The sequence below is a fragment of the Diadema setosum genome, chromosome 20 (genome assembly GCF_964275005.1).
Source record: "Diadema setosum chromosome 20, eeDiaSeto1, whole genome shotgun sequence".
Classification (NCBI taxonomy): Eukaryota; Metazoa; Echinodermata; class Echinoidea; order Diadematoida; family Diadematidae; genus Diadema; species Diadema setosum.
This window is the reverse complement of record NC_092704.1, coordinates 6,496,664-6,523,886: the sequence shown is the minus strand read 5'-3', so window position 1 is coordinate 6,523,886 and position 27,223 is coordinate 6,496,664. Positions and strand designations below refer to the sequence as shown.

Sequence of the window (27,223 nt, the reverse complement as noted above, 5' to 3'; positions counted from 1 at the left end):
ATATATAAACCAATACACTGTACGAAAATCCTTCCATTTTCGGTAAACAACGTAGGAATTTTTCATGGCAATAAAGTTAATACTTAAAACAGAACTGATTATCCTACTTTGGAGTCTAAATTATTGGGCTGTTTTAAAAGATCTAATGAATAGTTTTGGAGAATAGAACCGTATGGTGATTATGACAAATAACATAAATTACGTTACTGCACAGAAGAATTGCCAAATTTACTTTCAGATCTCCGTCAAAATTGGTGGACCAAAAGTTTCCTCGAGCACAACTTTAAAAAGGGATCATCCCAGAGACTGGCACCCACGGGTCATACAGCCCACGAGTTAGGTAAAAACAGCCAACGCGTTCGACATTACAACACTGATTAATGTGTCGGTCTCGTGGGTCTTGTTTGTTTAGTGTCGAACTCGTGGGCTGTAGGACTCGTGGGTGTCTGTCTCGTGACGTGCGCCCCTTTTAGAAATGATTACTGATGAAACCTAATAAACAGTTATGGAACTTTGTAATGCCATCATTAAAAATTGTCACGATGACTAGTTATTGCTCTATATACAGATTACACGAATATTTGATGTTCGTCTGCCATATTAGTAGGGAATATGCAATATATGCAATATTCTTTTCTCCCTCTCTTCTTTCTTTAAAACAAACAACAATATACAAAAGGCATCAGTCACGGCAGAAAAGTTGCCAACTTGACGGAAAGAATCAATATTGTTAATCTTGTCTTAATAAATCTTGTCTTAACGAATAATGCTCAGCTATAGCCATTTGGAAGCCATCTACCGAGGGTGTAACGTGCAGAAATAAGTTGTTCCAAATCAGATGTGTTTTGTTTAAAACAAGGGAGGCAGACCTTCTTCAGAACCACATTTTCCCTGTCTTTCAACCGATAGAATTACAAATTTTACATATAATATGATAATGCATAGCAATCGCAGGTCCAAACGGGTTAAATGGTAATATTATGTCTGTCGTTCATAGGGTTTTGTCAGTGACATAACGAGAGAGAAAAAAAATAACAGTGCCCGACTGGAAGGAGACTACACTCTAAGGTCAGATGTCATTGACTGACAAAATGGTGGTAACGACAAGTTTAAGAAGACTGCGAGCGAATACTCTTTAACCCTTTCTCTGCCAATGAGTCAACTGTGCACAAATTTCACACACAGAGCTATGGACATGTAATATACTGTGGCACTCAGATGGTTAAAGAAGATATGCTCCAATGCCAATCTATCCATAAAAATGCTTAAAAGATGTAATTATTTTTATTGGTTCAATATTCTTTGAATTTCCACAGAGTATCTACAAGTTTTTTTTTTTTTTTATTCAGTCGTTTCTACTCCACGAATGCCTCATTCATTTCGTTTTCTTTATTTCTTCCATTTCCAATAAAAATATTGTCCACAATCACAATCACAGCGTAATTTTTTGGACACAAAATGTCTGTTCGAATAATAATGTACATAGCTGATAAATATTGTTACATAAGATAAAAAATTTTGAAAGTAGTCGTATGGAATCAATTAAGGCTGTTATTGAATTATAATGGGTCATCTAATAGAATGTTGGAAATGACGGGGACTACTAAAAATCTTAGCTTATATACTGCAGTTCCCTCTAAACAACAACAACAAGAAGAACAACAACATAAATGCTCACAAATATAAGCAACCCTTGCTATTGTTGGTTAAGGTTTATGAAGGAATTTTCTCTAAAGTCTGTCTTAACCAATGGTTGCTTTCGCAGATTCGCATGTCTCTGTTTGACAATGGTCACGTGCCGACGGAAACCTGACGTCACAACCGACTCCGATGGCGTCATTACCAAGAAATCTACCAGAAGCGACATAGCGGAGTTATGATGACCTGCCGAGGAGGGCGCTTTTGAGAGGACGCGTTCATCATGCAGTCAACGAGAGCATTATCACTACCGTTCTTTGAGAAATGAGATGGACAGGCTTTGATGATGGGAATATTGCGTCTGTAGCAATCGTCCTAGACACTGCTGACATTTGACCTCCGCCGGCATGAACCAGTTAGGAGGTGACTCAGTAGACCCAGTCATCCTTGCAATGAAAGAATTGCGAAAGTGGACAAAGGCGTTGAGACCGCGGGGCTTTGCAGCCAAGCTAGTTTGGCTCTTAATTGATCCATAACTACTACAAAATAAAGCACTTGTAGTTCTAGGCCCTACGTTTAATATTCGTTGCGTGTCTAGCACGTAATATATGAGAAGAGCGTGGAGTTCAGCCTGAATTGAGGACTTACTCTGTTTCCAAAAGAAAGATCTTTCGAGGCAATGATACCCAAAATAGAGAGTCTAAACACTGACTGTAGTCAGATCATACAGCATCTTTAGGCCTACTGCATGCAACTGTAAATTATTCTATCTCACGAGGAAAACTTTGTGGTAGCAACGGGCCCTGCTGTGATAGTTGACGTCCACAGCGCAAAGATAAGGATGAGCTGCGTAAATTAGTCTTTAGCTCCACGACCTAGGGATGGCGTCTTTGTAACCTTGGTGAAGATGAAGGAAAGGAAATGAAATAATCACTGGAGACATGATGGCCCCGTTTCGCTGCAGGAATGACCCCAGAGATTAATAGCTAAACACGTGACCGTATCCTGCTGTATAGCGGTAAACAGAGCAGAAAAAGTTCCCCCCAGCAGACACGTAAAGAAGTCATGTAAAAAACATTGTCAACATTAGTCAGAGCCTTACATTATTCCCAGTCAATGTTCCATTGTACTACGACCAATGCACGATGGTATAAATTGGCGGGAATGAATTGGGTGAACAGATGAACGGCATTGTGAATGCACCCTTAGCGCATAACAGGCCTGGGCTGTACATTACGATTCATTGTGACCTTATCCCTGTAAGAGACATGTCATAATATCAACTGACATTCTCGTTATAAAAAGATACTTTCCTACAGGATATGTCACTGTTTTACGTATTTCCAATCTCATTTTCCTCTGTAACGGTCTTAAAGTCTCTAAAAAATTCCTCCCTATCGTACCTCATTAATATGTAAGACTGATATTTTTGTGCTGAAAAGGTTAGTTGAAACAAACGTTGCGACAGAATGCCAAGAGTATTCGTGCGTGATCCTGGTTCTAATCTGAGATATGCCTTGTGTAAGATTGATGCCCTGTATTGAATATCTTTAAATTGGCGTTTTACAAGCGTACTCAACTCGACTCAACTCAAATGTGATCTCTGTTGCGCGTGCGCTGATCTTGACAAATTGTGACGTATGTATAATTATCTTGCCAAGGCAAAGTATATGGATACGTGACTGATTTTACTGCTTGATTTATGGGATGTATGGCAATACCGCCTCTGTCTTTGCTGCATTCAACCATATCAAAGACTTGACAAATGTATTGCCCAACTATTTCCTGACTATATCCCTCCTGGGTAAAGTCCTTCCCAATGTCGTGTGATGTCACTGTGCTTTGATCAATGGCCCTTTTTGTCTTAATCATCAACAAGGACAATTTCACTAAACATTAACCTAATCAAGACGTAAACACGGCAAGGCAAACGCCAATCCATATCCATTTCTCCATACTCAAACTCGAACCCTTACCCTAATCCCAGTCATTGACATACGGCGTACTGTACGACGTAAATCAAGCCAAGATTGTTAATACAACCAACTAGCGACGAGAGGTGAATGAACACGAAGTCGCAGGGAAGTAGCCACTTTTAAATGAAAAAAAAAAAAAGATCCAGAGACTATACATGGATGCATTGACATGACATTTATGTCATCTTCGCTGCTTTTTCACTAAAATGCATGTCTGCCAGATAAACCTGCACTCTAACATAAGTTTCGCATTTCTCTCATTCTATCAACAGGCCCTCTTCAAATCTTGTAAAACTGACTTTACACGTGAATGTTTTCTGCTGCTAATTCTCACTAGAAAGTACTTGCCTTATTAAAAAAAAACAAAAAAACAATGATCATTATTGTGAAAGCTTTGTCATATCAAATTGATCCGCTGTGCTGCAAAATATGATCACAGAGACTACAGAGAGTACAGCAATAACTCGGTCAAGACCGGAGAAAAAGAAACCAAGAAAAATGTACTTGTCTCAGTTGACACGATAATTGTCGAAGTGCATTAACAGGTGTATTATCAACAAATGCTGCTTTATAGCTAACTGGGATCATAGAGTTTGTTCATGACGCGATCTTACATTGTGTGGTTTGTGTCACTACTGGTGAACTTGGAGATTTCTTGAAGTTTATGCCTCGAGAGATTTTCTTTTTCTTTCTTTTTTTTCTCTCTCTCTCTGACATACATTGTCGTTTGCTATGTTTTCATATTGTCCGTCCGTCTCCTTGTATGATTCTTTGTTTGTTTGTTTGTGTGCAGTTTTGGATTGTTTTCCTTTGTTCGGTTGTTTAATGTTTAATTGATGTTGTTTAACTCTTAGGAGTGTACATTAATCAGAATGTCGAAAACTTTGTACTAAATATTTCTTTCTTATTTATATAATATTTGCAAGAGTCACTGATCAAAATAGAACCGGGGAAAAATGAATAAAGGGGCATTCCTTGAAAGATTCCTGACATAGCTAGAACTTGCGTACCTCCTTTTTCGTTAAATCTTTTATCATTTCCATTTATAAAAAAAAGAAGAAATCTTCCTGTTCTTAACAAGCGGTTATTGTATAACGTTACAACTCCTCACTATTGTAAAACGTACGTGCATTCAATGTTTGTAGGATCGAATACAAGTACGCCGTTTTTGGTGTTGTTCTGAGGCATTGCATTCATTTAATTTTGCACTTATTTTAATTTGCTATAATGTATTTTACTTACAATTTGTTCGAGTGTCTTACCCTTTAGAGTGCGAAGAATGTGGAATTAGTATTCCGATTATTGTCCTATCTTACACTTCATTTCTTAATCTCGCATCCGACCTTTGTTCCTCATTCTGACTGTAGTGTAATGCATCTCCTTCCTCCTCCTCCTCCTCCTCCTCCTCCTCCTCCTCCTTGTTTCCTTCTGCATCACCATCATCATCACCATCATCATCATCACCATCATCACCATCATCATCATCATCACCATCATCACCATCATCACCATCATCACCATCATCATCATCACCATCATCGCCATCATCGCCATCATCGCCATCATCACCATCATCACCATCACCATCATCACCATCATCACCATCACCACCATCACCACCATCACCACCATCACCATCACCATCATCACCATCATCACCACCATCACCACCATCACCATCACCATCACCACCATCACCATCACCACCATCACCATCACCACCATCACCATCACCACCATCACCACCATCACCACCATCACCACCATCACCATCACCATCATCAACCATCACCATCATTATCATTATCATCATCCCCCTTTTCTCTTTTCATCTCATTTTCATATACGAGGAGTCACTGTTCTACAAGCTATTCCACACACAAAATATATTAATTAGCAATGCCCCGTCTTTTTAAAAGCAGATTCTACTTTACTCTCTCTTTTTTCCGTTTCTTCCGAGGTTTATGATAATTACGTAACATCTGGACATGGTTTATTCACGACTTTCGTAACTAATTACTTTGAGTAACGCGATATCTCATCTACGATGAATTACCTTGGATTTCCCAGGGATCCTAATTTGATCATGTATTAAATTTTGCATATCTTTTGGTAGTGATATTGTAAATATTTCCGACTATATTGCCCTGTTCTTCCCAAGCACTTACTCAAACTATCAAGTAAAGTCGTGAATTAAGTCTGGCTCTTATAGATGATCAAGCTGTTGCTATTGATACGTGAAAAACAACGATTGTACAGAGGTCTACTAATGCGGTATACCGAATGCCATTGACTTGATTTGTGTGCTTATATGTACATGTATCAATAAATCATATAAATTATTCATAGATCCTGATGTTCGATGTATTTCCTCATATATATGTTTCTGTCTCCAGGAGTTTTTGGCTATAATCGTCACATACCCGGTACATGTATTTGTATACAGGCACACACACAATTCAGTACAGTATTACACCCATGGAATTACAGTATCTATGTAAGATTTAGAAAATACGACACATCACACAATAGGACGATACCGCTCTACGAAGCAATACTTCAGATGTACAAAGCACTGTACAGGTTATTAATCCGTTTTTATGGTAAGATTTATAACCCATCCAACCCCCCCCCCCCCCCCCGCGAAAAAAGAGAAAAAAAGAAAAACAAACAAACGTATGATAACAGTATGTAGGCCTACACAAACATTCACACCTAAGATTTGTTCACGATTTTGCTTTTTTTTTTTTTATGGGGGGGGGGGGAGGGGGTCAATTTTGTTAATAGACCAAGTCGTAGTTAATGGTGTTTCAAATGACCCCAATCTTAAACCACTGAAACAAAACAAGTGTAATGCTAGACATCACCAATGCACTCACATTATCCAACTTGCTTTTATGTCAACAACTCCCTTGAATGTGTAGAAAACGTTCTTTGACTACAACGTAAAGAAACCGTTCAGGCTATGTCCACGACATAGCTCATCACAGCTCAGTGTCTACTTATGTCGTTTTTCTCAGATGACCTGTTTCTGTTATTGCGCAAATTAGACTCAAAGATCTTTGTCTCAAACAAGAGAGCTGCTTGCCTCCAATACCACTTGAGACTGTAGGCCCTACCCTTTATATATATATATATATATATATATATATATATATATATATATATATACTCCTAGATGGGTCATTTGGAAGACATTTCCATTTGTTTCATATGCAAATTTTAAAATACATGTTCAATGGCAATTTACGCAATGGAGACACGAAAATTATCTCCTTAATGACCAGTTGTCTCCCTAATGAAGACACTTCCCCCCAATATGTCTCCCTAAGGTACCAACTAGGGATATATATATATATATATATATATACATATACATATATATATATACAAATACATACATACATATATATATATATACATATACATATACATATACATATACATATACATATACACATACATGTTTGTGATAAAAACCTAAAATGGCATTAAAATGCTTTATCCTGGCAAGGAAAGCACATGTTTTAGAAACAAGACACCAAACAGGTTCGTCATCACATTCTCCATCAGTGACCCAGCAACCAGGATGCAATGTGATGTTAGATTGATATGTATTCTTTACTATAGCATTTGTTTCAATCCAAATACAAAACATACAAACATTGTGAGTAAAATGATCAGTAAACCTGTGAAATGACATATTCTTGAATGAAAAATATAACATCCTCTATCTCCTCCACTCCCCCCCCCCCCCCACCCCGGTTTAAAAAAAAAAAGAGAGAAGGAAAAAAAAAGACAAAGTACAGAAATAGAATTGATTACAGTATACAGGTATGACAGTCACCACAGTGGTGGAGTAGCATTTATTTATGAAAGAGAGAAAAAAAAAATCCAGTATATATGTTCATACAGCATCTTTCCAATGTCATGGTAACGCAGACATGTATTTTAAACTCATAAACTCTCTTAAACTCAGCAATATGTGCCACATAAGTTCAAAGTCTGTATGGTACATACAAATACACAAATGAAAATTAAACAAACAAATGCAAAATGGAGAAGTAAATGGAGGCACAATAACTTGTCAACACAAGCTGAACTGGAATACTGATACAAGAAACATATAGATGCATGGCTTGCAGCTACAGACCAACGTCCATAACAATACATAACGAGATACATGTACTTGAGACTGTATGAATTTTCTCCTCATGAAATGTCGCTCGAAATGGATGACAAAACGTTGCTATACATATATTCCCAATGGACTCGGGCTGGTGGCTACACATTAGGTGCAACTTGCACATAAAAAAAAGACTTTCTTGTTGGAAAAACAGATAAAAAACATGTTTGTTGTTGTTGTAAACTCATGCTGAAACCGCCTGACAACTGTATTTAGTATGGATATCAAAACAAACCATGTAGAGAGAGAGAAAAAAAAGAGAGAAGGCAGGAGAAAGAGAACACTACTCTTTCCAATAACAAGCATTTTATTAATTCCTTACAAGAGTGGAAGTGTCTGCTTGTCTCAACCAATGAATTGGAAACATCTTCTCCTACCCAGAAGTGCATGATTCAGGAGATAGTATGCCTTGTAATACATGCTACAGACACGGAACTTGAGTAATAAAGAAAGCCAGGGAAATGATAAATACTACTTTACCTGTAATATCATCTCCCACTAGCAAAATCTTATGTTTTTTAAATTAGCTAGCTATATTGAGTGAATTGTGTCATACGCTCTTTTCCATATGCAGTATAATATTCAAATACTCAATTAAATTGTATTTGCTTAATTGTTTATTTATTGAAATACAAAGTTAGTATTACTGTAATTGTATCCATGTTTTGTTGAAGCTTATGATTCAAAATTCCTTTAAAAAATGAAAGTATCTGTGTCTATTACAACAGGGTTCACTTGTATGTGTTTAGCCATTAAAATTGAAAAATTCTGTTAACCGTTCTGTTAACCCTATACATGAAAATAAATGAGAGCAAAGCTTCAGAAGAAAGACATATTAAAGAGAAACTTCTGATTTTGGTACAATTCCTGATACAAAACAAAAGGATACTGCATTGAAGATATAAAAAAATAAAATCTATTTTCGGATGCAGTTTTATAATGAGGGTTGGAAACCACTATGTGTTAATCTGCAATAACAATTTCAAGCATGATTTGTTTCCGTTTTTCTAAACTCTAATGGCAAAATAATCAAGTAATTAATCCAGGTTTTTTCCTCTCTGATGTGTTATGTGAAGTATGAGATGATGGCACACGGCAGAAACAGGGAGAGTATCAGCGTGGTCCCGGATATGCTGCCTAGGAGACGCCGCACCAGAGATGCAAACTGTTCGAGTATATTTGGCTCCGTCTTCTTACTGCTTTTGTGTCTGCTGGTCTTTTTCTGCAGAATGGAAGAAAAGAGGGCAAAACAATGAGACACTGACATTGCTGCAACCTCACATCAGATACATATAGGAGAGCTATATATTATAGTGAGGTGCCCGCACCTCGTCGGGGGCCCTTATACCAACACCCTACGTAAAATTGCAACAAGCACACTGAGTAAAAATGTATGCCCAGGACTGTGTTCAGCACACTTGAAACTTTGCAGGGTTATTACAACCAAGCAAACTGAGTTGAAACCGAACAATTTTTCGTGAAAATCTCAACTTTATATAAGGAATATGTGTTATGATTATCATCACGGTCACCCGCACATATCTTTTACGTGCTTTGTCTATGGGGTGACGAGGTGCGGGCCCCTTCCTTAGCGCACAACTATTGTGCATTGTTCGCATTTGATGATGATAAATGCAAATTTCAAGTATCGATCAGTGAATTTGCGGTTCTATTGGAATCTTCAGCATTTTTCCTGTATGTGAGTGGGATTTCATAGAATTTCAGCGACGAAATGTGATTTAAACATGCATAAACATTAACTATGACAAGGTGCGGGTCACTCAACTCACTCATATTGTAAGTAAAAGTACACTGAATGTGGTTACATCCAATGCATGCCATTTGGTAGCAAACATACAGACTAGATAATTTTAAAGACCATCATGTGTTTACTGCCATACAGAATGAGATCTCACTCTGTCAACACATTAGGTCGTTTGGTTCAATGCAGGGCATGATTTAGTTCGATATCAATTTGTTTCTCTTTCCACACATACACACACAAATTCTTATTTTGGGAAAACTTACGTCAAAAGGCGGCACGCCCACACACAAGTAGTATATTCATAACAAGTTTAATGTAAGCCAAAGCCCCCGTGGAGTGCAACATTGATCAAAAGCTCAGAAATACAAAGGCATGGATGATACATGTGCACTCATGAGTGACATAAACTTTGTACAGCACAAGAGTGAAGAGAGCAAGGCACATCTGTACAGCAGACGCACCTTGAACGTGGCGTAGAAAAATTATGAAGGCGACATAATTTATGCATGATGTGTTGGTGGGCATGTCTCCCAGACTACAGGTTAGCTACATGTATTATCTGTCACTTCTTTACAAGTCTTCAAACCAGATTATAAATCTTTCATCTATACATCCCTACATTCATACATTCAATTCATACATACACATGTTATCAAAGTCAACCACACCTTGTGACATATGTGCATATAATATACATGCACAGATGAATATACATGTTTATATACAAGTATTCATACACAGCGTGATGAACTTTTAGTTGAGTGGACAGATGTGAGCTGCAAGTTGATCATGCACCTCAGCGGGTTAATAATGCTCATAAATTATACAATCACAGACAGTGTTTGCAAGCCACTGCTCTTCAGTCCCTCCAAGGGTCACTACCCAGTGGTCAAGTCAGGTCAGCGGTCTCAGATGAAAACTCTAACCCAGACATCAATAAAATACTATACCCTCATAACATATCGTAGTTATACTTTTTACTACATTCCTTGCGCATCTTACATTCCTATGACCAGTATTCTATCAATTTATCACATCCCTTTCATATTCCTCTTTATTACTTTTGGCACAAATAGTATTGGTAAGACTTACAATTTTGATACCATTCTTGTGTATAATGTCCAGAAACTGCTGGTTTTTTAAGTGAACTGGTGGCAGATATTCGGTGACCTTATTCCTTGACCACCAGTCAACTGGTCGCGACCTACGGAGGGAGAGAAAGAATATTAGACAGAAGGAAAATGAAAGTACATTGTAGATTGACTTCTCTTTTCCATTTTTCACAATGTGTCCTGGTACAATATAGGAATGAATAGAATATGTCTCTTTTTTTTTTTCTCAACAAAACATGGAAAGGAACAGGGTCAATCATAAAGATTGTCTGATTTCTATGCAAATTGTTTGATCTGAAAACAAAAAAAGGAAAAAACAATTTGGTAATGAATAAGACAAAATCTTCTAAATATTCACATCAAAATTTATTTATAACAGCAAACTTTCAAACACATATGAAATATTAGTGTGCTGTATACAAGGCAGTATGCAAGAAATATTCTGGGGGAGAGGTGCAGAATATTTCCCAAACCCAAATAAGCCAATATTTCAGCAACGTCATGCTTTCTTATCTAAGGCATAATTCAACTGTATGCATAATGCACATACAATATATGGATTATTTTAGATTACATTTGTCAAAATTCAATTTCTGTATAAAAGTGTAAGGTACTTTCCCCATCAAAGTTTATACACATACCACCTGACACATACTACGAAAATACCTGACCAAGGAACTCAATATTTTGTTCTCTGCTGCAATGGACCTGGTTCTAATTACACACACAATTATAGCACCAACAGCCTGGATACATTCAAAACTAGTTTTGAAAAGGTTAGATTGGATCATACATAATGGAAATATTTTATATCTTCATTTCTCTTGGCTTAGCGTCAGGCCAAGGAGAACCACTGGCTAACTCACCCATAATCTGTGAAGTGATAATGGTATAACGTGGCTCGGATGTACTTCGGCGGCTTTTCAGGAAAAGGGTTGTGCTTGATGAGATCCAAAACTGTGGAATTGGAAGACAAAAAAAAAAAAGCTGTCAAATATTCAGAAAAGACGAAGTAAACCAACAACAAGATTTGCTTCATTCTCACATCACACTTCAGTGCCTTCAGTAATGCATAGTTCTGACACAATCATACTGCTGATTCCATTGTTATTCAGTAAGTTCAAATGAAAACATGAAGAGGTTAAACAGCTGACATTTAACCATGGTCATATATTACAAATTCACATTACCCAATCTTGATATCAACAGCAGAAGCGATCTTGAATATCAGTTTCTGTCTTTCAGGTATATGTCATTACACAACAAAAGCAGATCATGACTATTAGATAAGGGCTGACATATTACTTCCCACTCAAAATTGGTGAGATACTTGCATGTTACATGCATCTCAATGGGCAAAAATAATTCAAATTACCCGAGAGGTATAATATGATAGCTCTTTTTTTTCTCTTCCTTTTTTAAAATTTGTTTGAAAGCTAGGGCTACAAATAAAATTTGATGATGACAGAGGAAATACTGGAACATACCGGTGGGTTCATTATTCAGGAGCCTAAAGACAAGATTGAGGAACCAAGGGTTGTGCTGGTAGGAGCCGAGGGCAGCAAACCACATCTGCCAGTCCAGGCGTGGCTGGTGAGGGGCTGAAATCAAACACAAGGTGGAACAAACATTAACACTTTGTTTGCTCTGAGTGCTGGTTGTAACAGAAACCCTTGATAGCATTATACACACTGTCCAAAGCTCCTGGAACAGAAAGGGTAAATCATTTAGTAAGGATACAAAACCTATTATTTCTCCCTCAAGTCATATAACTATGTTCATAACATAATTTCTGTAAAAACATAGAGACAATGAATAACACTTGTGATTTTGAATAATGCTGAATCACCAGAATCACCAGCAGTTATCAAAATGTCTAAGGGTATGGACACCACATCTTTCATGTATCATAATAGATAGATGATAGATGATAGATAGATAGATAGATAGATAGATAGATAGATAGATAGATAGACAGATAGATAGATGGATAGATAGATAGATAGATAGATCACCAGAATCACCAGCAGTTATCAAAATGTCTAAGGGTATGGACACCACATCTTTCATGTATCATAATAGATAGATGATAGATGATAGATAGATAGATAGATAGATAGATAGATAGATAGATAGATAGATAGATAGACAGATAGATAGATAGATAGATAGATAGATAGATAGATGGATGGATAGATAGATAGGTAGATAGATAGACAGATAGATAGATGGATAGAAAGATAGATGGATACATAAAATAAGAAGAATAGACTGCTATGGATGGATGAACGGATAAAGTAATGTATAAATTGACAGAACACTGGATGGATGGAAAGAGTGATACTAAGATTTATTAGAAAGATTAATAGATGGATGAATAGTGCTATATAGGTTGATAGATAGAGAGATAGATAAATGGATAGACTGATATATAGGCTGATAGATAGAAAGATAGATGGATGGATAGAGTGATATATAGATTGTTAGAAAGATAGATGGAGCAAATTTATGATAGAAAGGATATATGGATAGAGTGACATTTAGATTGATAGACAGATGTGCAGATGGATGGATGGACAGAGTTATAAGTAGAGTGATAGAAATATACAAAAATGGATGGAGAGAGTGACATATAAATTGATGGAAAGATAAACAAATGAATACAGATACAAGCATAGAGATTGACAGATGGAGAAAAAGAAAGATAAATAGATAGATGGATGGATAGATAGATAGATGGAAAGATAGATTTCGTAGATAGATACACATGTAGATGGAGGCCACATGGTAGTGTTCACAAAAGATAAGAATGAAGTGATGTCCTCAGGTACTCAACAGGTGTAGTATTAGGCACGGGCATTTAATTTTCCAAGAAGCTTTATGCACAGTCAAGAAGACTTGGCAGCTCTGTGTATGTGAATGAGTCGAAATTATCCCCTGGCCAGAGTTTGCACTAACAGCTGGTGTTAAATAGCTATTATGTGGAAATCAATGGCACTGTTACTAGGAGACAATTGCCATTATTACTATTAGACTCGCAATGCACAGTACTGTGAAGGGGTGTGGTCATTTATTGGTCATTTGTTGTACTCACCAACCCACGATGGTGGCTCGGAAATGTTCCCAGGCTTGTACAGAAATTCATAGGGCTGAAATCAAAAACAGAGTCCAAAAACAAAGGAATGGCCTTCATTACAAACTTCTTTGGGCAAGACTTCTTATCAATCACTGTTTATGATTATTTTTACACTTCCTCACCCAACTTGAAAATTTGTTTGCAACAGATTCAATCTACTGCAGAGCACTAATTTTCTTCAGACATGTATTTGCACGATTAAAAAAAAAAAAAAAAAAAGTTACAGAGTTGCCATGGTTCTTTGTCCAAATAGGAAAAGACTGAGAAAAGGCAACATCAATTTGTTTGCGTTTTTTTTTCTTTCTTTTCCATCTTAAAAGGGAAGGCTAGTAACTGATCAGTGGGAATCAGTGGAAATGCTGGGAGTTGATTGTTCCAATCCTTATGGGATTCATTCAAGAGTTCATTGTATATCTATTGTTGTGTGAAAATGATTTGCTTCAGAATGGTCTCATATTCAAGTAATGTGCAGTTTAATGCTTCCAGGTTAGCGTCCCTGGTCAGTGACGGAGCATTAATCTGCACATTACTTGAATATGAGACCGTTCTGAAGCAAATCATTTTCACACAACAATAGATATACAATGAACTCTTGAATGAATCCCATAAGGATTGGAACAATCATCTCCCAGCATTTCCACTGATTCCCACTGATCAGTTACTAGCCTTCCCCCTTAAGATGGCTGTTTCACCCATTGAGCTGCACTATTATAGTGTTGCTGGTCTTCCATGGGGTCTAGTTGTACCCACATGGGGTTGACACTTCACTGGGTCAAGCACCCTGCTCTTTTCGATGAATGAATGAATGAAGCGGGATCTTACACGTGTGTGGGTTGTGACTCTCTCACACACAGGACATCCATTTCATGTCTTATATGCGGGACAGAGTGATTTGCCTCTACAAGAGGGGACTGTATAACAACACACAACATATATATTGTAGTTCTGTAAGACTCTTTTTGGTTTGAACCTGCACCCACCCTGACTCATTCGATTGAAAGGTTAACACACTACCAACTAAGCCACCTCACTGCCCTAAAATTTGATACTAGTATTGACCGATTTGGGTTCGTTGAGGGCAGCAGACAATTTGTGGCACTGAGCGCAGCCATCAGCTCAAATTGCGGTGTCCCAGCCGACCCCCCGTCCTCTCCCCCACCCCCCGGGCAACATGTTTATTGCGCACTTGTAACAAAGGTTCGCGCATTTAGCAAGCGTTTGCGCACTCAGTACGAGACGCCTATTGGCTAAAACAACCATGCATCAGTTTTTCATTCCGTGCGCGTGCTAATGTAGGGAGGGGGGGTCGACTGGGACACCGCAGTAACGGCGCTGCCCATGCCGATACTGTAAAAGTGGATATTTTCGCGCAACTAATTTTTCGCGCTTGACCGGGTAAGAAGAGTTTCGCATGTTTTGAATTCCGCGGAATCAAGACATCAACTACTGGGACATATGGCATGCAAAAATTTACGCGTGTTTTTATTTTCGCGCCAGCTTCTAGTTGCGCGAAATGCGGGAAAATTTCAACACCACGAAAATTTCCACAATTACAGTAATACACAAAGTGCGTCACAGAATCGGTCAATACGTTGCAAAAGATATGTACATGTTAAGTGGATGCATAGATAAATATAGATAGATGGATGGATAGATAGAGTGATATGCAGGCTGAAAGAAAGACAAATAGATGGAAAGAGTGATATATAGACAGATAGAAAGACAAATGGATAGGGTGATACATAGATTGATAGAAAGATAGATGGATGGATAGAGTAATATATAGATGGACAGAAAGACAGACGGATGGATAGAGTGAGAGATCGACAGAATGATAGAGGAATGGAGAGAATGAAATAGTGATAGAAAGATACGAGAGAAACTGGCCACACCTTCTAACATTGGAGACAAGATAAAGAAACCCGAGGCGTTCCTCACCTGCCAGCCACTGTCTATGACATCGCTGCCCTCGACGATGACCTCCGGACGACCTCCCACCCCGGTCATCCTGCGAAACAGGCCGTAGGAGTGGACTACCTCGAAGCGATCGACATTCTTGTTCCACTCATGTAGTACGGGAGGGAGGCCATTGTAGGCCTGCCTGTCAACCATACAGTGGGGAACCTGGATAGGGTCAGAAGTGTCAGTCACCCACTAATGATGTTTGCAATAACTGATAACTATCTCCACCATAACTTCAGAGAGTTACTATTTCAGATACCAGTTTTGGTACACCCCTGTAATCATATTGAAGCTTGCAGAATATCAAATTGGAGCCTTCTGAAATTCAACACCCTATTATCAACAAACATGCCTCTGCATGTGTGTCTACATAATTATGTTTCAACCCGATTATGGTGACCTGTGTTGTTTGTCTGTGTTTAGCAGTGTCCAACAAACCAGTTAACATCTGTTGTTTCAATTTACTCACTATTTCCTTTTCCCACCTTTGAGACTCCACCCTGTGTTTAAATTGACTTTGATAAGAACTAAGTCAAATGAACACAGCAGGAATATTGCTATTAAACTCGGACCACAGAATAATAAAGTTATCAAATCTCAAACAAGATTTTGTGAAACAATAGTATGGCCACTTTCACATTTGCACAGGAGACAAAGCTATAGTGAATTTGCCGTGAAACTGTCATATTGGTTTACACATTAAAATTTAAAAATCATTATCTTTGTCAATAATTCTACAACCATAACCCCCACAACAACAACAGCTGCTGCTGCTGCTGCTGCTGCTATAACAACAACAACAACAACAAAAACAACAAAAACAACAACAACAACAACAACAACAGTATGATTCCAGAACAAATGTATGGGATATAAATTCTTCTTTTTGAGTACATAGAAATAAAAAGAAATGAAGCTCAGCTAAGATTTCTGTGCAAACAATTGGGAGACATGTAAAGCAATGAGATCATTAACAAATCTACTTTACATACAGTATGTAACCATGACCAGGATCCCCTCTCCATGAAAATATGAAACTTGAAATTGGAAGACCCTCATCATGTAACATTTGAGATCAGTGAAAAATATAGCCATTTTCATACTCATGTTACTCCATTCATCAAAGTCAACTTCTTCCTTTGGGGTAGAATTTCACTTGAAAATGCTGTAAAGTGTCTTCCAATTACCTGGCAACAACACTATTTTCATACTTTGCTATGACAGTGAGTGACATGTTAGGCTTATATGAATCCTGTGTCTATAAATTATGACATAATGCTCCTGTAAATGCGAAATTTTTGCGATACCTTCTTTTTCGCGTATTTCACGCTACTTCTGGCTAGCGCATATTCTAAGACCTGAAAAAATATCTCCACAATTTTCTCTGCACATTGCGAATGGATTGACAATTGCGCAGCACAAATTCAACAACCTGCTAATGTGTTTTTGAGCCGCTCATCGCAAAAAAATTAATCACGCAAAAATATTGATGTTTACAGTGCTGTAAGTTTAAGACTCATCCCAACTTTCTGCTTGACTCATTCTGTTAAACTCTTTTGTTTTCAAAGAGAGAGAGAGAGAGTGGTGGACAAGAATTTTACTTACCAGGCTTATAAAAAACATGAACATTGCTATGAATGTGAACACACAGCACTGGAAGACTGACCAGAACTTATGAACAACCGAAGAATCTTGGGTTACTGACCTGTATACAAACATAGAAAAAGCAAAAATGATTGCTATGAAATGAGATCTTTACATAAATGAGACCAGGATAAGGATTTACAAACCAATGAAAAAATACAATTACTGAAGAGAGTAAAATTCCTGAATTCTAATGCCACTATCAATGAAATCTCACAGACAGGCATAAGGAAAAATAAAACATTGCCATCTGCAAAATAGCAACTACCAGTAACTTTTATTCAGAGACATTAATTGTACAGACTAATGATTGTCCAAACTTTCACATTCACACCACAGCATGGCCTCTCTGCTACACACCGGTCAAATTTTCGGAGTAGTGACCATCCGAAATCTTACCCAAAAAACATCAAATAGCATTTCTCATCTCTCATGAAAGTCATCATCGCGGGTTCCCAGTCCAGGTTTCCACATCCCTGTGCAGATTTCTTGAATCACCAGACACCCTCGTCAATCCCAATGCCCAAAAGATGGGGTTATGTCTTCCTCACCTCCCCCCCTCCCCCCCCCCCTTTGCGATCTCTATGTATCATATTTTGATTTCCTCTTGCATTTCAATATTTTTGCAATGGAATCTACTTACTGAAAATCTGGCCAAAACAATGATACTCACAATCCTCCTCCTCATCATTATCATCACCACGAGTTATTTGAATGACCACCATATACTTGCCAAAGCTGAATTTGTAATCAATGAATGATACAATTGTAATTGGATTGTTTATGCCTTGATTATTGGTGTGTTCTAAAACACTCTGATCATTTCTTGTGTCCTCAATATTATCTTTCCTGTCTTGCTGCTCCTCATTCCAAATTTTCTGTTCCCTGAAATCACATACCTATAATTTCTTTCCCTGGTAGTTAATGACTGATGATGTGTATGACTGGGTAACCTGTAGTGTTTGTCTGTCGAGTAAATTAATGCTTTAGTTATATCATGACAGACCCATTTCTCTGTTAGAGCTGTCTGAACTCTTCCAATGGTTTTTGTATGGCATATAAAGATATGAAGACCACAGAGAACACAAAAATAAAGACTGCATGATTCGCATCATCTGGACACAATCTTACCTCCACAAGGCAGTGACTACGACGGCAGCCAGTGAGATGATTCCGAGCCAAATGGTGTAAGGCATCACATTGGTTAATGCTGTGACGAACTCATGTTCTGTAAAACCTGCAGGGACAGCCAAACATACCAAGTACTTTACTCCAGGAACAGATGTAAAGCAATACATACGTTGTACGTACACAATGGAGTTTCCCAGCTGCACTGCTCCAAGGCACATTTACACTACAAATATCAGGTAAACACACAAAAGAACAGAACAAGCCAATTTCCAATTCACCCATTAAGTCAACCATATTGCAAAAATGGCAGATAAAATTACACCATAAATGTATTTCATTCCATATAATGGGCTATTTGGTGCGTGTTCATGCATAAAAAACAATTATGACATTTTTTTTTTAATACTCAACAAGCTCTTGCAAAATGTTATCACCAGAAGAAGCTTTCTGGAGGACTTGTAAATGTTGTTAAATTAATTCCTTCTACGTTACATATAGTCAACTTAATTCCTCTGATACAAAAACAAGAATTTATGGACATTCACAAGATAATGCATGCATAGGACAAAAAATGCATAACAAAATGCAGAAATTCAGTGACTTAAAGATCCAGACATACCTACTTGGGAGTCGACCCTCATGTTTTGGAAGTCAACCCTAAGTTTGAAGTAGTGGATGAGGTTGTAGAATAGGTACGCATAGACACTGACACAGATGGCGCTCCTGCCGAACCTTGAGTACGATGTTCCTATCACGGTAAAAGCAGAGGGGATACTGTAAAATCATAAATTTTCGCTTGCATGAAACTTTCAATTATTTCGCGAGGAGCCGATATTTGCAAAAGTAAAATGCATGTGAGAATCTTTCTCCACACAATGCATATTGCATTGAATGCTAGTAGCAATTCGCGAAAGTTTCATGCCGCGGAAAAGGCCGCTGGCTCCAATTTGCGAAAGTTTCATGCTGTGACTGTTTCTGGTTTAACAATATCATTACTATGTCACCTGTGCATTCACTGACGGAAAATGGAACATATGCATGACAGAGACACCAACATATACTATACTGCCACCAACCATTACACTGAATGCAAAGAAAACAGCAATATGCAATTCACTTGGAAGAAAACAAACAACAAATAAATAATTTCTTTCATTGATATATTAATCACATTATTATCAAAACTATTCAATGAATCATTAAATAACTTAACGGCATAATTTACCATTTGCAAATGAAACAAAAACCCAGTATTAGTACTTCAAAATACTATTAAAATGTGAGTTAGGGATAGAAACAACAAATGTAAAAATTTGAATCAGTATGATTGATGTTAAGTATTGTTAAATATACAAAATGTGAACAAAAGTTATAATAAAAATGTTTTCTGACTAAACCGTCTACAGTTATGGTTCAACGAGAAAAATCGTGATATGATATCTCCTTATATTTTAGGCTTTATGGCAAAAATTTTATATGGTAGGATGTTCTGTGATGCAGCTGACCTACACATTTGTATCAAATGTGATATCTTAAACATCTTTTAAATCACTGCTCCCAAAGGTAAACAGGCCCTTTAACAGTAAGCACAAACCCTACCGCAAGTCAATGTATACTTTAATGATGACAGAGAAGAACCAGTTAAACATATAAATACCAATGATATTGAACTGAAATGCTTGTGAAATATTACCTAATACAGCAATTTTGGGGCAAACAAGTTAGCACAGCACAGGAGTAAAACAAATTGCTCATGACAAATCAGATAAAAACCCAGATACTTGAAAGTTAAAGGTATGTTAAAAATGTCACTCAAATTGTTCTATTTCAAGGTAATTGGACTTATGCTGTCAAGTGGAGTTACACAGATGAACTTTATGCTTTATGGAGTGGCATAACATTAAACAGGTCTGTAATATCTTGTTCATCTCACTACCTATAAAATGTCTTTACAAGTAGCTAGCGAGGCTGATACCTGACATTCCAAACCCACCATCATAATTGTGAAAAGGTGAAGAAAGGAGAGGAGGGTGGGATACAAATGGGAGAATGCCATTTGAATGTCAAGAAAAACACAACAACAACCCCAAAACATAATGCTGCCTGTTGCAAAACTTTTCAGGCATCTATGATGAACAAACAAGCTTACAATCAATGAATGAACAGTCTTCACTATAAGCTACCGGTCACCTGTATATTTGGAGCTGTCCTTCCCCAAGAACCTGTCGTCTAGCAGTGAGATGCAAAGGACAATGGTGAGGAGGTTGAAGAAATTATAGTTTCCGCTCAAAATGATCATCTCCTGGAGAAGCAACTGGTGTCCATCAAAAAAACAAACAAACAAAAAAAACAAACAAACAAGAGAAACTTGATATCAAATAAGCTATGGTAGCCTGAAAGTGATATCCTCTTTTCCAAGCTCATATCATTTTCAACAAAACGGTTGTCTGTAATTTGCACATATTATGAAATATGCATGAATCAAATTCCTCAAAATATTAACTATGTTTTATTAAAGTGAGCAGTGTCAAATCCTCAAATCAACTTATATACATTCCTTTTATGAATTGGTGATGAAAATAAAGATCTACTTTAGCAGATGTATATTGGATATGCACCATTAATTCAATGTCAAAATACTGCGTAGCACCAAAAAAAAAAAAGCTTTCTTTCAGTGTCAGAGTGAGCTATTCTCTCTTGAGTTCCTCTCTCATAGTTGGCTAATTATATTTAAAAACTTCTACTCTAACACAAGTATTCATCTCATGCTACAATGTGAATGATTTTACCAAAATGTCAACTCGACATCTCAAACTAAATTCACCGTTCAAATTATGATTCTTTTGATCTTTGGTCACCTCTCATGCTAAGTGTACAAAAGAGGTTACTTCTTTTAAATGTCCTTCAGCATCATTATTAAAGGGAACGCAAACCCAGAGAGCAATGTGGATGGAGTAAGAGCATTAACATTAGTAGAACACATCAGTGAAAGTTTGAGGAAAATCGGACAATTGATGCAAAAGTTATGAATTTTTAAAGTTTTGGTGTTGGAACAGCAGGATGAGGTGACTACTAGAGGTTATGACGTACGAGTAGACAACAATATAAAGAAAATATAAAAGGAATTCCACAAAAAGTCACTTTTCTAGCAAAATGAAAGAGTACTTGACTAACCGCTTTCAGAAAGCAGAGGGAACAAGTGCTACCCCTAACATATGTCAATATCAAGTTGATGGAATGTGTAATTCTCATGAAAAATGAATTTTTATTGAATTCCCTTTATATTTTCTTTATATTGTAGTCCACTCGTACGTCATAACCTCAAGTAGTCTCCTTACCCAGCAGTTCCAACACCAAAACTTTAAAAATTCATAACTTGTGCATCGATTGTCCAATCTTCCTCAAACTTTCACTGATGTGTTCTACTAATGTTACTGCTTTCACTCAATCCACATTGCTCTTTGGGTTTGTGTTCCCTTTAATATTGCTATCAGAAGACTCTTACCTGTCCATAGAAGGCAAACAGTTTGAGTCGCCTGAAGGGAGCAAAGAAGAGGAATGGCAGAGCTATCTCTATGAAGTAAGTGGCCGCCACACTCAGTTTCTGGAACCACTCCGGAAGCTGGTGGGCATACCAGGCTAGTGGAGTAGGAATGCACTGGAAAAGGAAACAAAATGATGATGCTTAATGAGTGAAAATAAGCATCTAATGCATCCACTGTGAATAACATTACAAAAACATTCTTCCATGAAACATTCAAGAAATAAATCGTCACTGGGGTGATAAGACCTTGTATCTGCAATTTTGGTGAAAATGAGTTTTTTGGATTAATGGTCAAATAATGGGATAAGTGATGTCCTGTCCAAATCCCAACTGTCTTACTCCAAAAATGAAGCCACCACGGCATGTCAAAGGAAAGGCTATCCCATTCGCCACAGTGCTTTGGCCGCCATGTTTTTTGGCTCTCCTGAACATTTGACATTTTGTAGATACGAGGTCTTATCGCCCCAGCGACGAAATGTGACATGATATCAGCTGCTTCTACATAGTATCTATTTCTCCACCACCATTTTCCTCAATTGCTTCATAATCACTTTCATTTTTGCTCTCTGATAACTGACATGGTGTGACACTATTACAACCACACACCTGAACAACTTCACCTATCTCTTTCTTACAACCATATAATAGAGAAGATTCTGATTTGCAGCAGAGCCATTAATCTTACTCAAAGTCACTGTTTCAATTTTCATCCCCTTTTTACTTCCCAGTAAATGGTTAAGAATGAAAAAAAAAAAAAAACAGAAAAACACTCAGAGTCTTTGTGTTTACATCTCTGCTGCAATGTGAGTAAACAGATGACCCAAGTGAAGCTATCATGACATATGGTGGCAAGTGCTTATTCTAATGTTCATACTTATTTCTGAAATCCTACAAGTCCATGATGAGACTGCACAAGCTAACAACACTCTTTGCTAGCAACTTGCTTGGCCTCAAACGACTTCATCCCACTCTAGCAGCTCCTCACCTGCGACTCATAGTGGTAGTTGAGGGCGGTCAGTCCCCACCAGGTTGGGCAGTGGCTGGTGAGCTTGACCACGCCCGAGGCGAACATGAGGCGGAAGAGGAGCCATCGGACCAGCCAGAAGGAGATGGCGTCGTGGTGCCGGTAGTGGTTGGTCGCCTGCCTCCACTTGAAGAGCTGGAGGGGGGCAACCAGGATGGTGAGGAATCCCGTCTCCAGGAGGAGGATGTCCCACTGGAACCAAAGGAAGGTCTGGCCCACCTGGTGTGGTAGCATCAAGACAAACGAGGTAACAATAAACATCTCAGCTACTGACAGGTTTATGGTTTATTAACACCATCATGTCACAAAGCAAAATTTAACATACATTGTAATAGCCACAATCCCTTTCCATTGGTTCTTGGGAAATATATTTGTACTCAGAATGAAAAAAAAAAAGCACCTAATTCACATTTCTCTTACTCTTTAAAGTAATGGAACAAACCTCAAACTGCCAAATACTGTCTTAGAAGGTTGATTCACTGAGGAAATTGGCATTATTGTGCTTGTAAATTGTATAGTTTTTACATTTTTCAAAAATCAAGTCATTTCTGGTTGAGAATTGTCCCTCAACTTGTTTCCCACAAGATTCTGAAATCTCCATAGAAATTGCACACAGGTTCCCAGCAGGTTGCCGTGAGCAAGGGGTTTCCTTTCTGTGCCAGGTACTTTAGACAGTGTGTACCGGTACACGTGTACAAGGCTACAGGGTTTTCAGTGCCAATCCACACTCAAGGCACATAAAGAGGTAAAACTAGGACTGCACCAATCACTGAACAGAGCACATCTTTGGATGTCCCAAGCCAGAAGAAACAAAGCAAAAACAAAGATGGTGGGGGTCATCTCCACTAGACCACCAGGCTTTGCCTGACACCAAGTACTGGTTCTAATCCTTATAGCACTTTTATCATGGCTACTACAGATCAAACATGTAACATACAAGCTGATCAAACAATGATCAATTCAGTGCTTAATTAAGTCGATGTACAGTAGCGCAATTTGTCAATCAGTTGCAATAAAAACATTTTGACTGAAGAATTTCATGAATTTGAAAAATTACACAGTACCCACTGCATGCTATAAGGATTAGAACCAGCACTTGCTGTTGGGCAGAAGCTCAGTGGTCTAGTGGAGATGACGCCTGTCCGGAGATCAGGAGGTCGCAGGTTCGAATCCTGCTCAAGTATGTATGCCCATGATATCTTTTATCATGACTACTACTAAAAAAAAAAAAACCTGATCAATTCAGTGCTTATCTATGTCGATGTAGGGCAATTTGTTCATCGGTTGCAATAAAAACATCTCGACAGAAGAATTTCATGAATGTGAGGAAAGGTGGTGGGGTACATAAACTCACATGATAAACAGAGAGGTAGAGGAACCAGAGGCAAGCAAAGGAGATGCAATCCCGCATCCGTCTCGAGACCAGGCACACCACCGCCAGAGCGCATCCCAGGATGCACAGCAGCTCCATGGCCACCTCCGAGGAGATGCCAAAGTCCCCAGCAAACCACAGGAGTGTGGGCTTATCCTGGAAGCAAGCCACAGGATGGCGGCCATTGAGTTTCAACTGGGTGTTGATAGGAAGTAAGCCAGTCTCTCCGTACAGTCCTACATTTTGGTAAGGCAAGAAAAGAAAATGATAATAATAATAATAATAATAATAAGAAGAAGAAGAAGAAGAAGAAGAATAAATCATCATTAGTATTATCAACAGCAGTAATAGCAGTGTCTACTACTAGACCTCCAAGTCGAAGACCTAGGCTACCTATGTGTGGCTATAGTAGTAGGACTAGGTACCTCAGTACTACGTACCTAGACAGTTCTAAAGTAAAGATCCGTCTGTCCGCAGGAGTCTTATTTTTATGGACGTTATCACTCTCCTCCGTAGATGCAGTCTCCGCGGAACATATCCCCGACGACTAGATACAGACCGATCTTTCGGTCAACCTCAGTCTAAACTTTACCAGCCGAGCTGCCAGAGCTGATTTGTTTTTTACTTTTAGGAGAAAGTTTGGAGTTGGTCCATCCCTCCCCTCCCCCCCCCCCCCCATAACTGTTGTTGTTATTATTATTTTCGTTTCTTATCATGTAATAATAATGATACAAACTAATAGATCCAGAACTTACAAACATGCAATCTTGCAAGCAAGCGAGGCAAACAAAGCCGCCGCAACCCCAGCCCCCGCATCTGGCCGCCGGCCGACCCGACCCTCCTCGGGCTGGCCATGGCCCGAGCCCGGCGCCTCGAGTGGAAACTAGTGCATACATACGTGTACGTGGCCTAATGCCAATGGTCACGGCTGACAATTCATGGCATCAAAGAGCCGCGTACCGATATTGAACAGCTTTTTATAAACTCACTGGGGCCATATCAAGATACCACTACAATTGTACCACAATCAGTCACCATTACAAACAGAAAGGCAGGAAAATTGGTTGTTTCCTGCTGGCACTTTCATCAACGATCAATCAGTCTCACCTGGGATTTGCACATACAGCGATGCAAAAGCACACAGGTAAATGGCGGACATACTCCACAAAAACAGGTCCTTGGTAGCATCTATTTTCGCCATAGTAGATGAAAGTGAAGAGCTCAAAGGATAAATATTTCTGCACTTGGAAAATCTCTAGATCTACAGTGAGTTGGAGATCCTCGAATGAACACAATTAGCTTGACTGACACTCAGTCTTGTTTGAGGTATGTTTCTCTCCGCAAAACTGAATAAACCCGACCCACGCGTGCAGCATAAATAGCAGCTGGCAGACCACATACCAGTTATGAAGCGCTAGAAGTGTAGATCAGCACTCCATAGATAACAAACGCGAGTGCAAACAGTGATAATCAATGTACAGGACGAAGAGATATGTGTAGGGTTCCTAGGGTACTACTAATTATGTTATCCAACCAAAAGTTAGTACACGTGTCCTTTGATGTGCATAAAATTCTCTATTGATGTAGAGCAAAAAAGAAAAAAGAAAAAAGAGTTGAGACATGGCAGTGCGAATAATAATTTATGATAATTTTTATGATTACCATTACAAATTAGCTAAAGAGAAATGTCAATTTCGTGTAAAAGGTAGGGGAATATTTTCAACATCGCTATCCACAGATTACATCTATTTCGTGGTAAGATATCAAATCCTCTATTCAATTTCGCACCAGTTGAGTTAGAAAAAGTCATTAAAACAAGTTCAAGTTCGTTTTTAAGAATACAAGTTTGCATTTCCAGTAATTATTTCGAGTAACATTGAAATAAAGAAACATGCTGCCCGTCTTTTTACTTCTTAGCTGTTGGTTGTTGTTGGGTGTTTTTTTTTTTCAGTTTTAGAGGGATTTAAAGGGATGGTATCAATTGGTTGAGGTGAGCTTGGGCTTTTAACTTTTTGTAAGATACTAACTTAACCACTTGTGAAAATATATAGTATAGAGCATACTATTCTAAGAGGAATTCAAAGGTTATTTGATTAAAATCTGTCTGTCCAAAAACAAGATAAAACAAAGCGATCGTAATAAAAGGTGGGTCCCACCTTTTATTAGGATTGCTCTGTTTTAGATATCTCCATGACCGGCGGAACAGGGGTGATTTGTTTGTTTAAGTTGTTGTTGTTGTTGTTGTTTTCTTGTTGTCAGCTTTAGAAACCCGGAAGTAGAATGAAAAAAACAAAATGAGCTGAAGTTGCACCAGAAGTTGCTCTGAAGGCCTTTTTTTTTTTTTTGCTTGTTGGCTAATGAAACCCGGAAGTGCCCCCCCCCCACACACACACACACACTTTTAAGAACGATCTCAGCCATTTCGAACCAATTTTCATCAAATAAAGAATGTTGAATTCCTCTTGGAATTACACCTCTACCACTTTTTAAAAGAGATTTCTCATTATCTCACCAAAGAATGTTAGAAACCTGGAGTTAGATCTCAACCAAAACTATACGACCCCTTTAAATAAGTTTGGTTTCTTCATCAATATCTCAGAGAAAAATCCGGGATCTATTGTCTGATATCAATAGTTCAACAATCGAATGTATGCCAACTTGATGATTGTGCATGAGTTATATGTCTCAATACTGCGACACCAATATTGCATGATCCGTGATAGACCAGTCCTG

The 27,223-nt window shown here is 38.2% G+C and overlaps 2 protein-coding genes across 2 annotated transcripts in view; one reads left to right on the top strand and one right to left on the bottom strand.

Annotated features, from left to right (window-relative positions):
- Nucleotides 1-1,813, top strand: part of LOC140244053 (PDF receptor-like) — a 185,214-nt gene extending 183,401 nt beyond the window's left edge. The window contains exon 12 of the mRNA XM_072323704.1: nucleotides 1,766-1,813. Coding sequence (XP_072179805.1) covers nucleotides 1,766-1,813 — 48 coding nt within the window. The remainder of the gene's footprint in view (nucleotides 1-1,765) is intronic.
- Nucleotides 1,814-7,451: 5,638 nt separating this feature from the next.
- LOC140243312 (lipase maturation factor 2-like) lies at nucleotides 7,452-25,819 on the bottom strand. The gene is made up of 14 exons (XM_072322984.1): nucleotides 25,598-25,819; nucleotides 24,473-24,726; nucleotides 23,080-23,337; nucleotides 22,056-22,208; nucleotides 20,741-20,864; nucleotides 19,170-19,298; nucleotides 18,551-18,656; nucleotides 17,381-17,480; nucleotides 15,752-15,937; nucleotides 13,772-13,826; nucleotides 12,165-12,278; nucleotides 11,544-11,634; nucleotides 10,658-10,769; nucleotides 7,452-9,022 (listed from the first exon to the last, which is right to left on the bottom strand). Exons 1-14 carry the CDS (start codon nucleotides 25,689-25,691, stop codon nucleotides 8,867-8,869), a joined length of 1,932 nt encoding a protein of 643 aa, XP_072179085.1. The 5' UTR covers nucleotides 25,692-25,819; the 3' UTR covers nucleotides 7,452-8,866.
- Nucleotides 25,820-27,223: the final 1,404 nt, after the last annotated feature.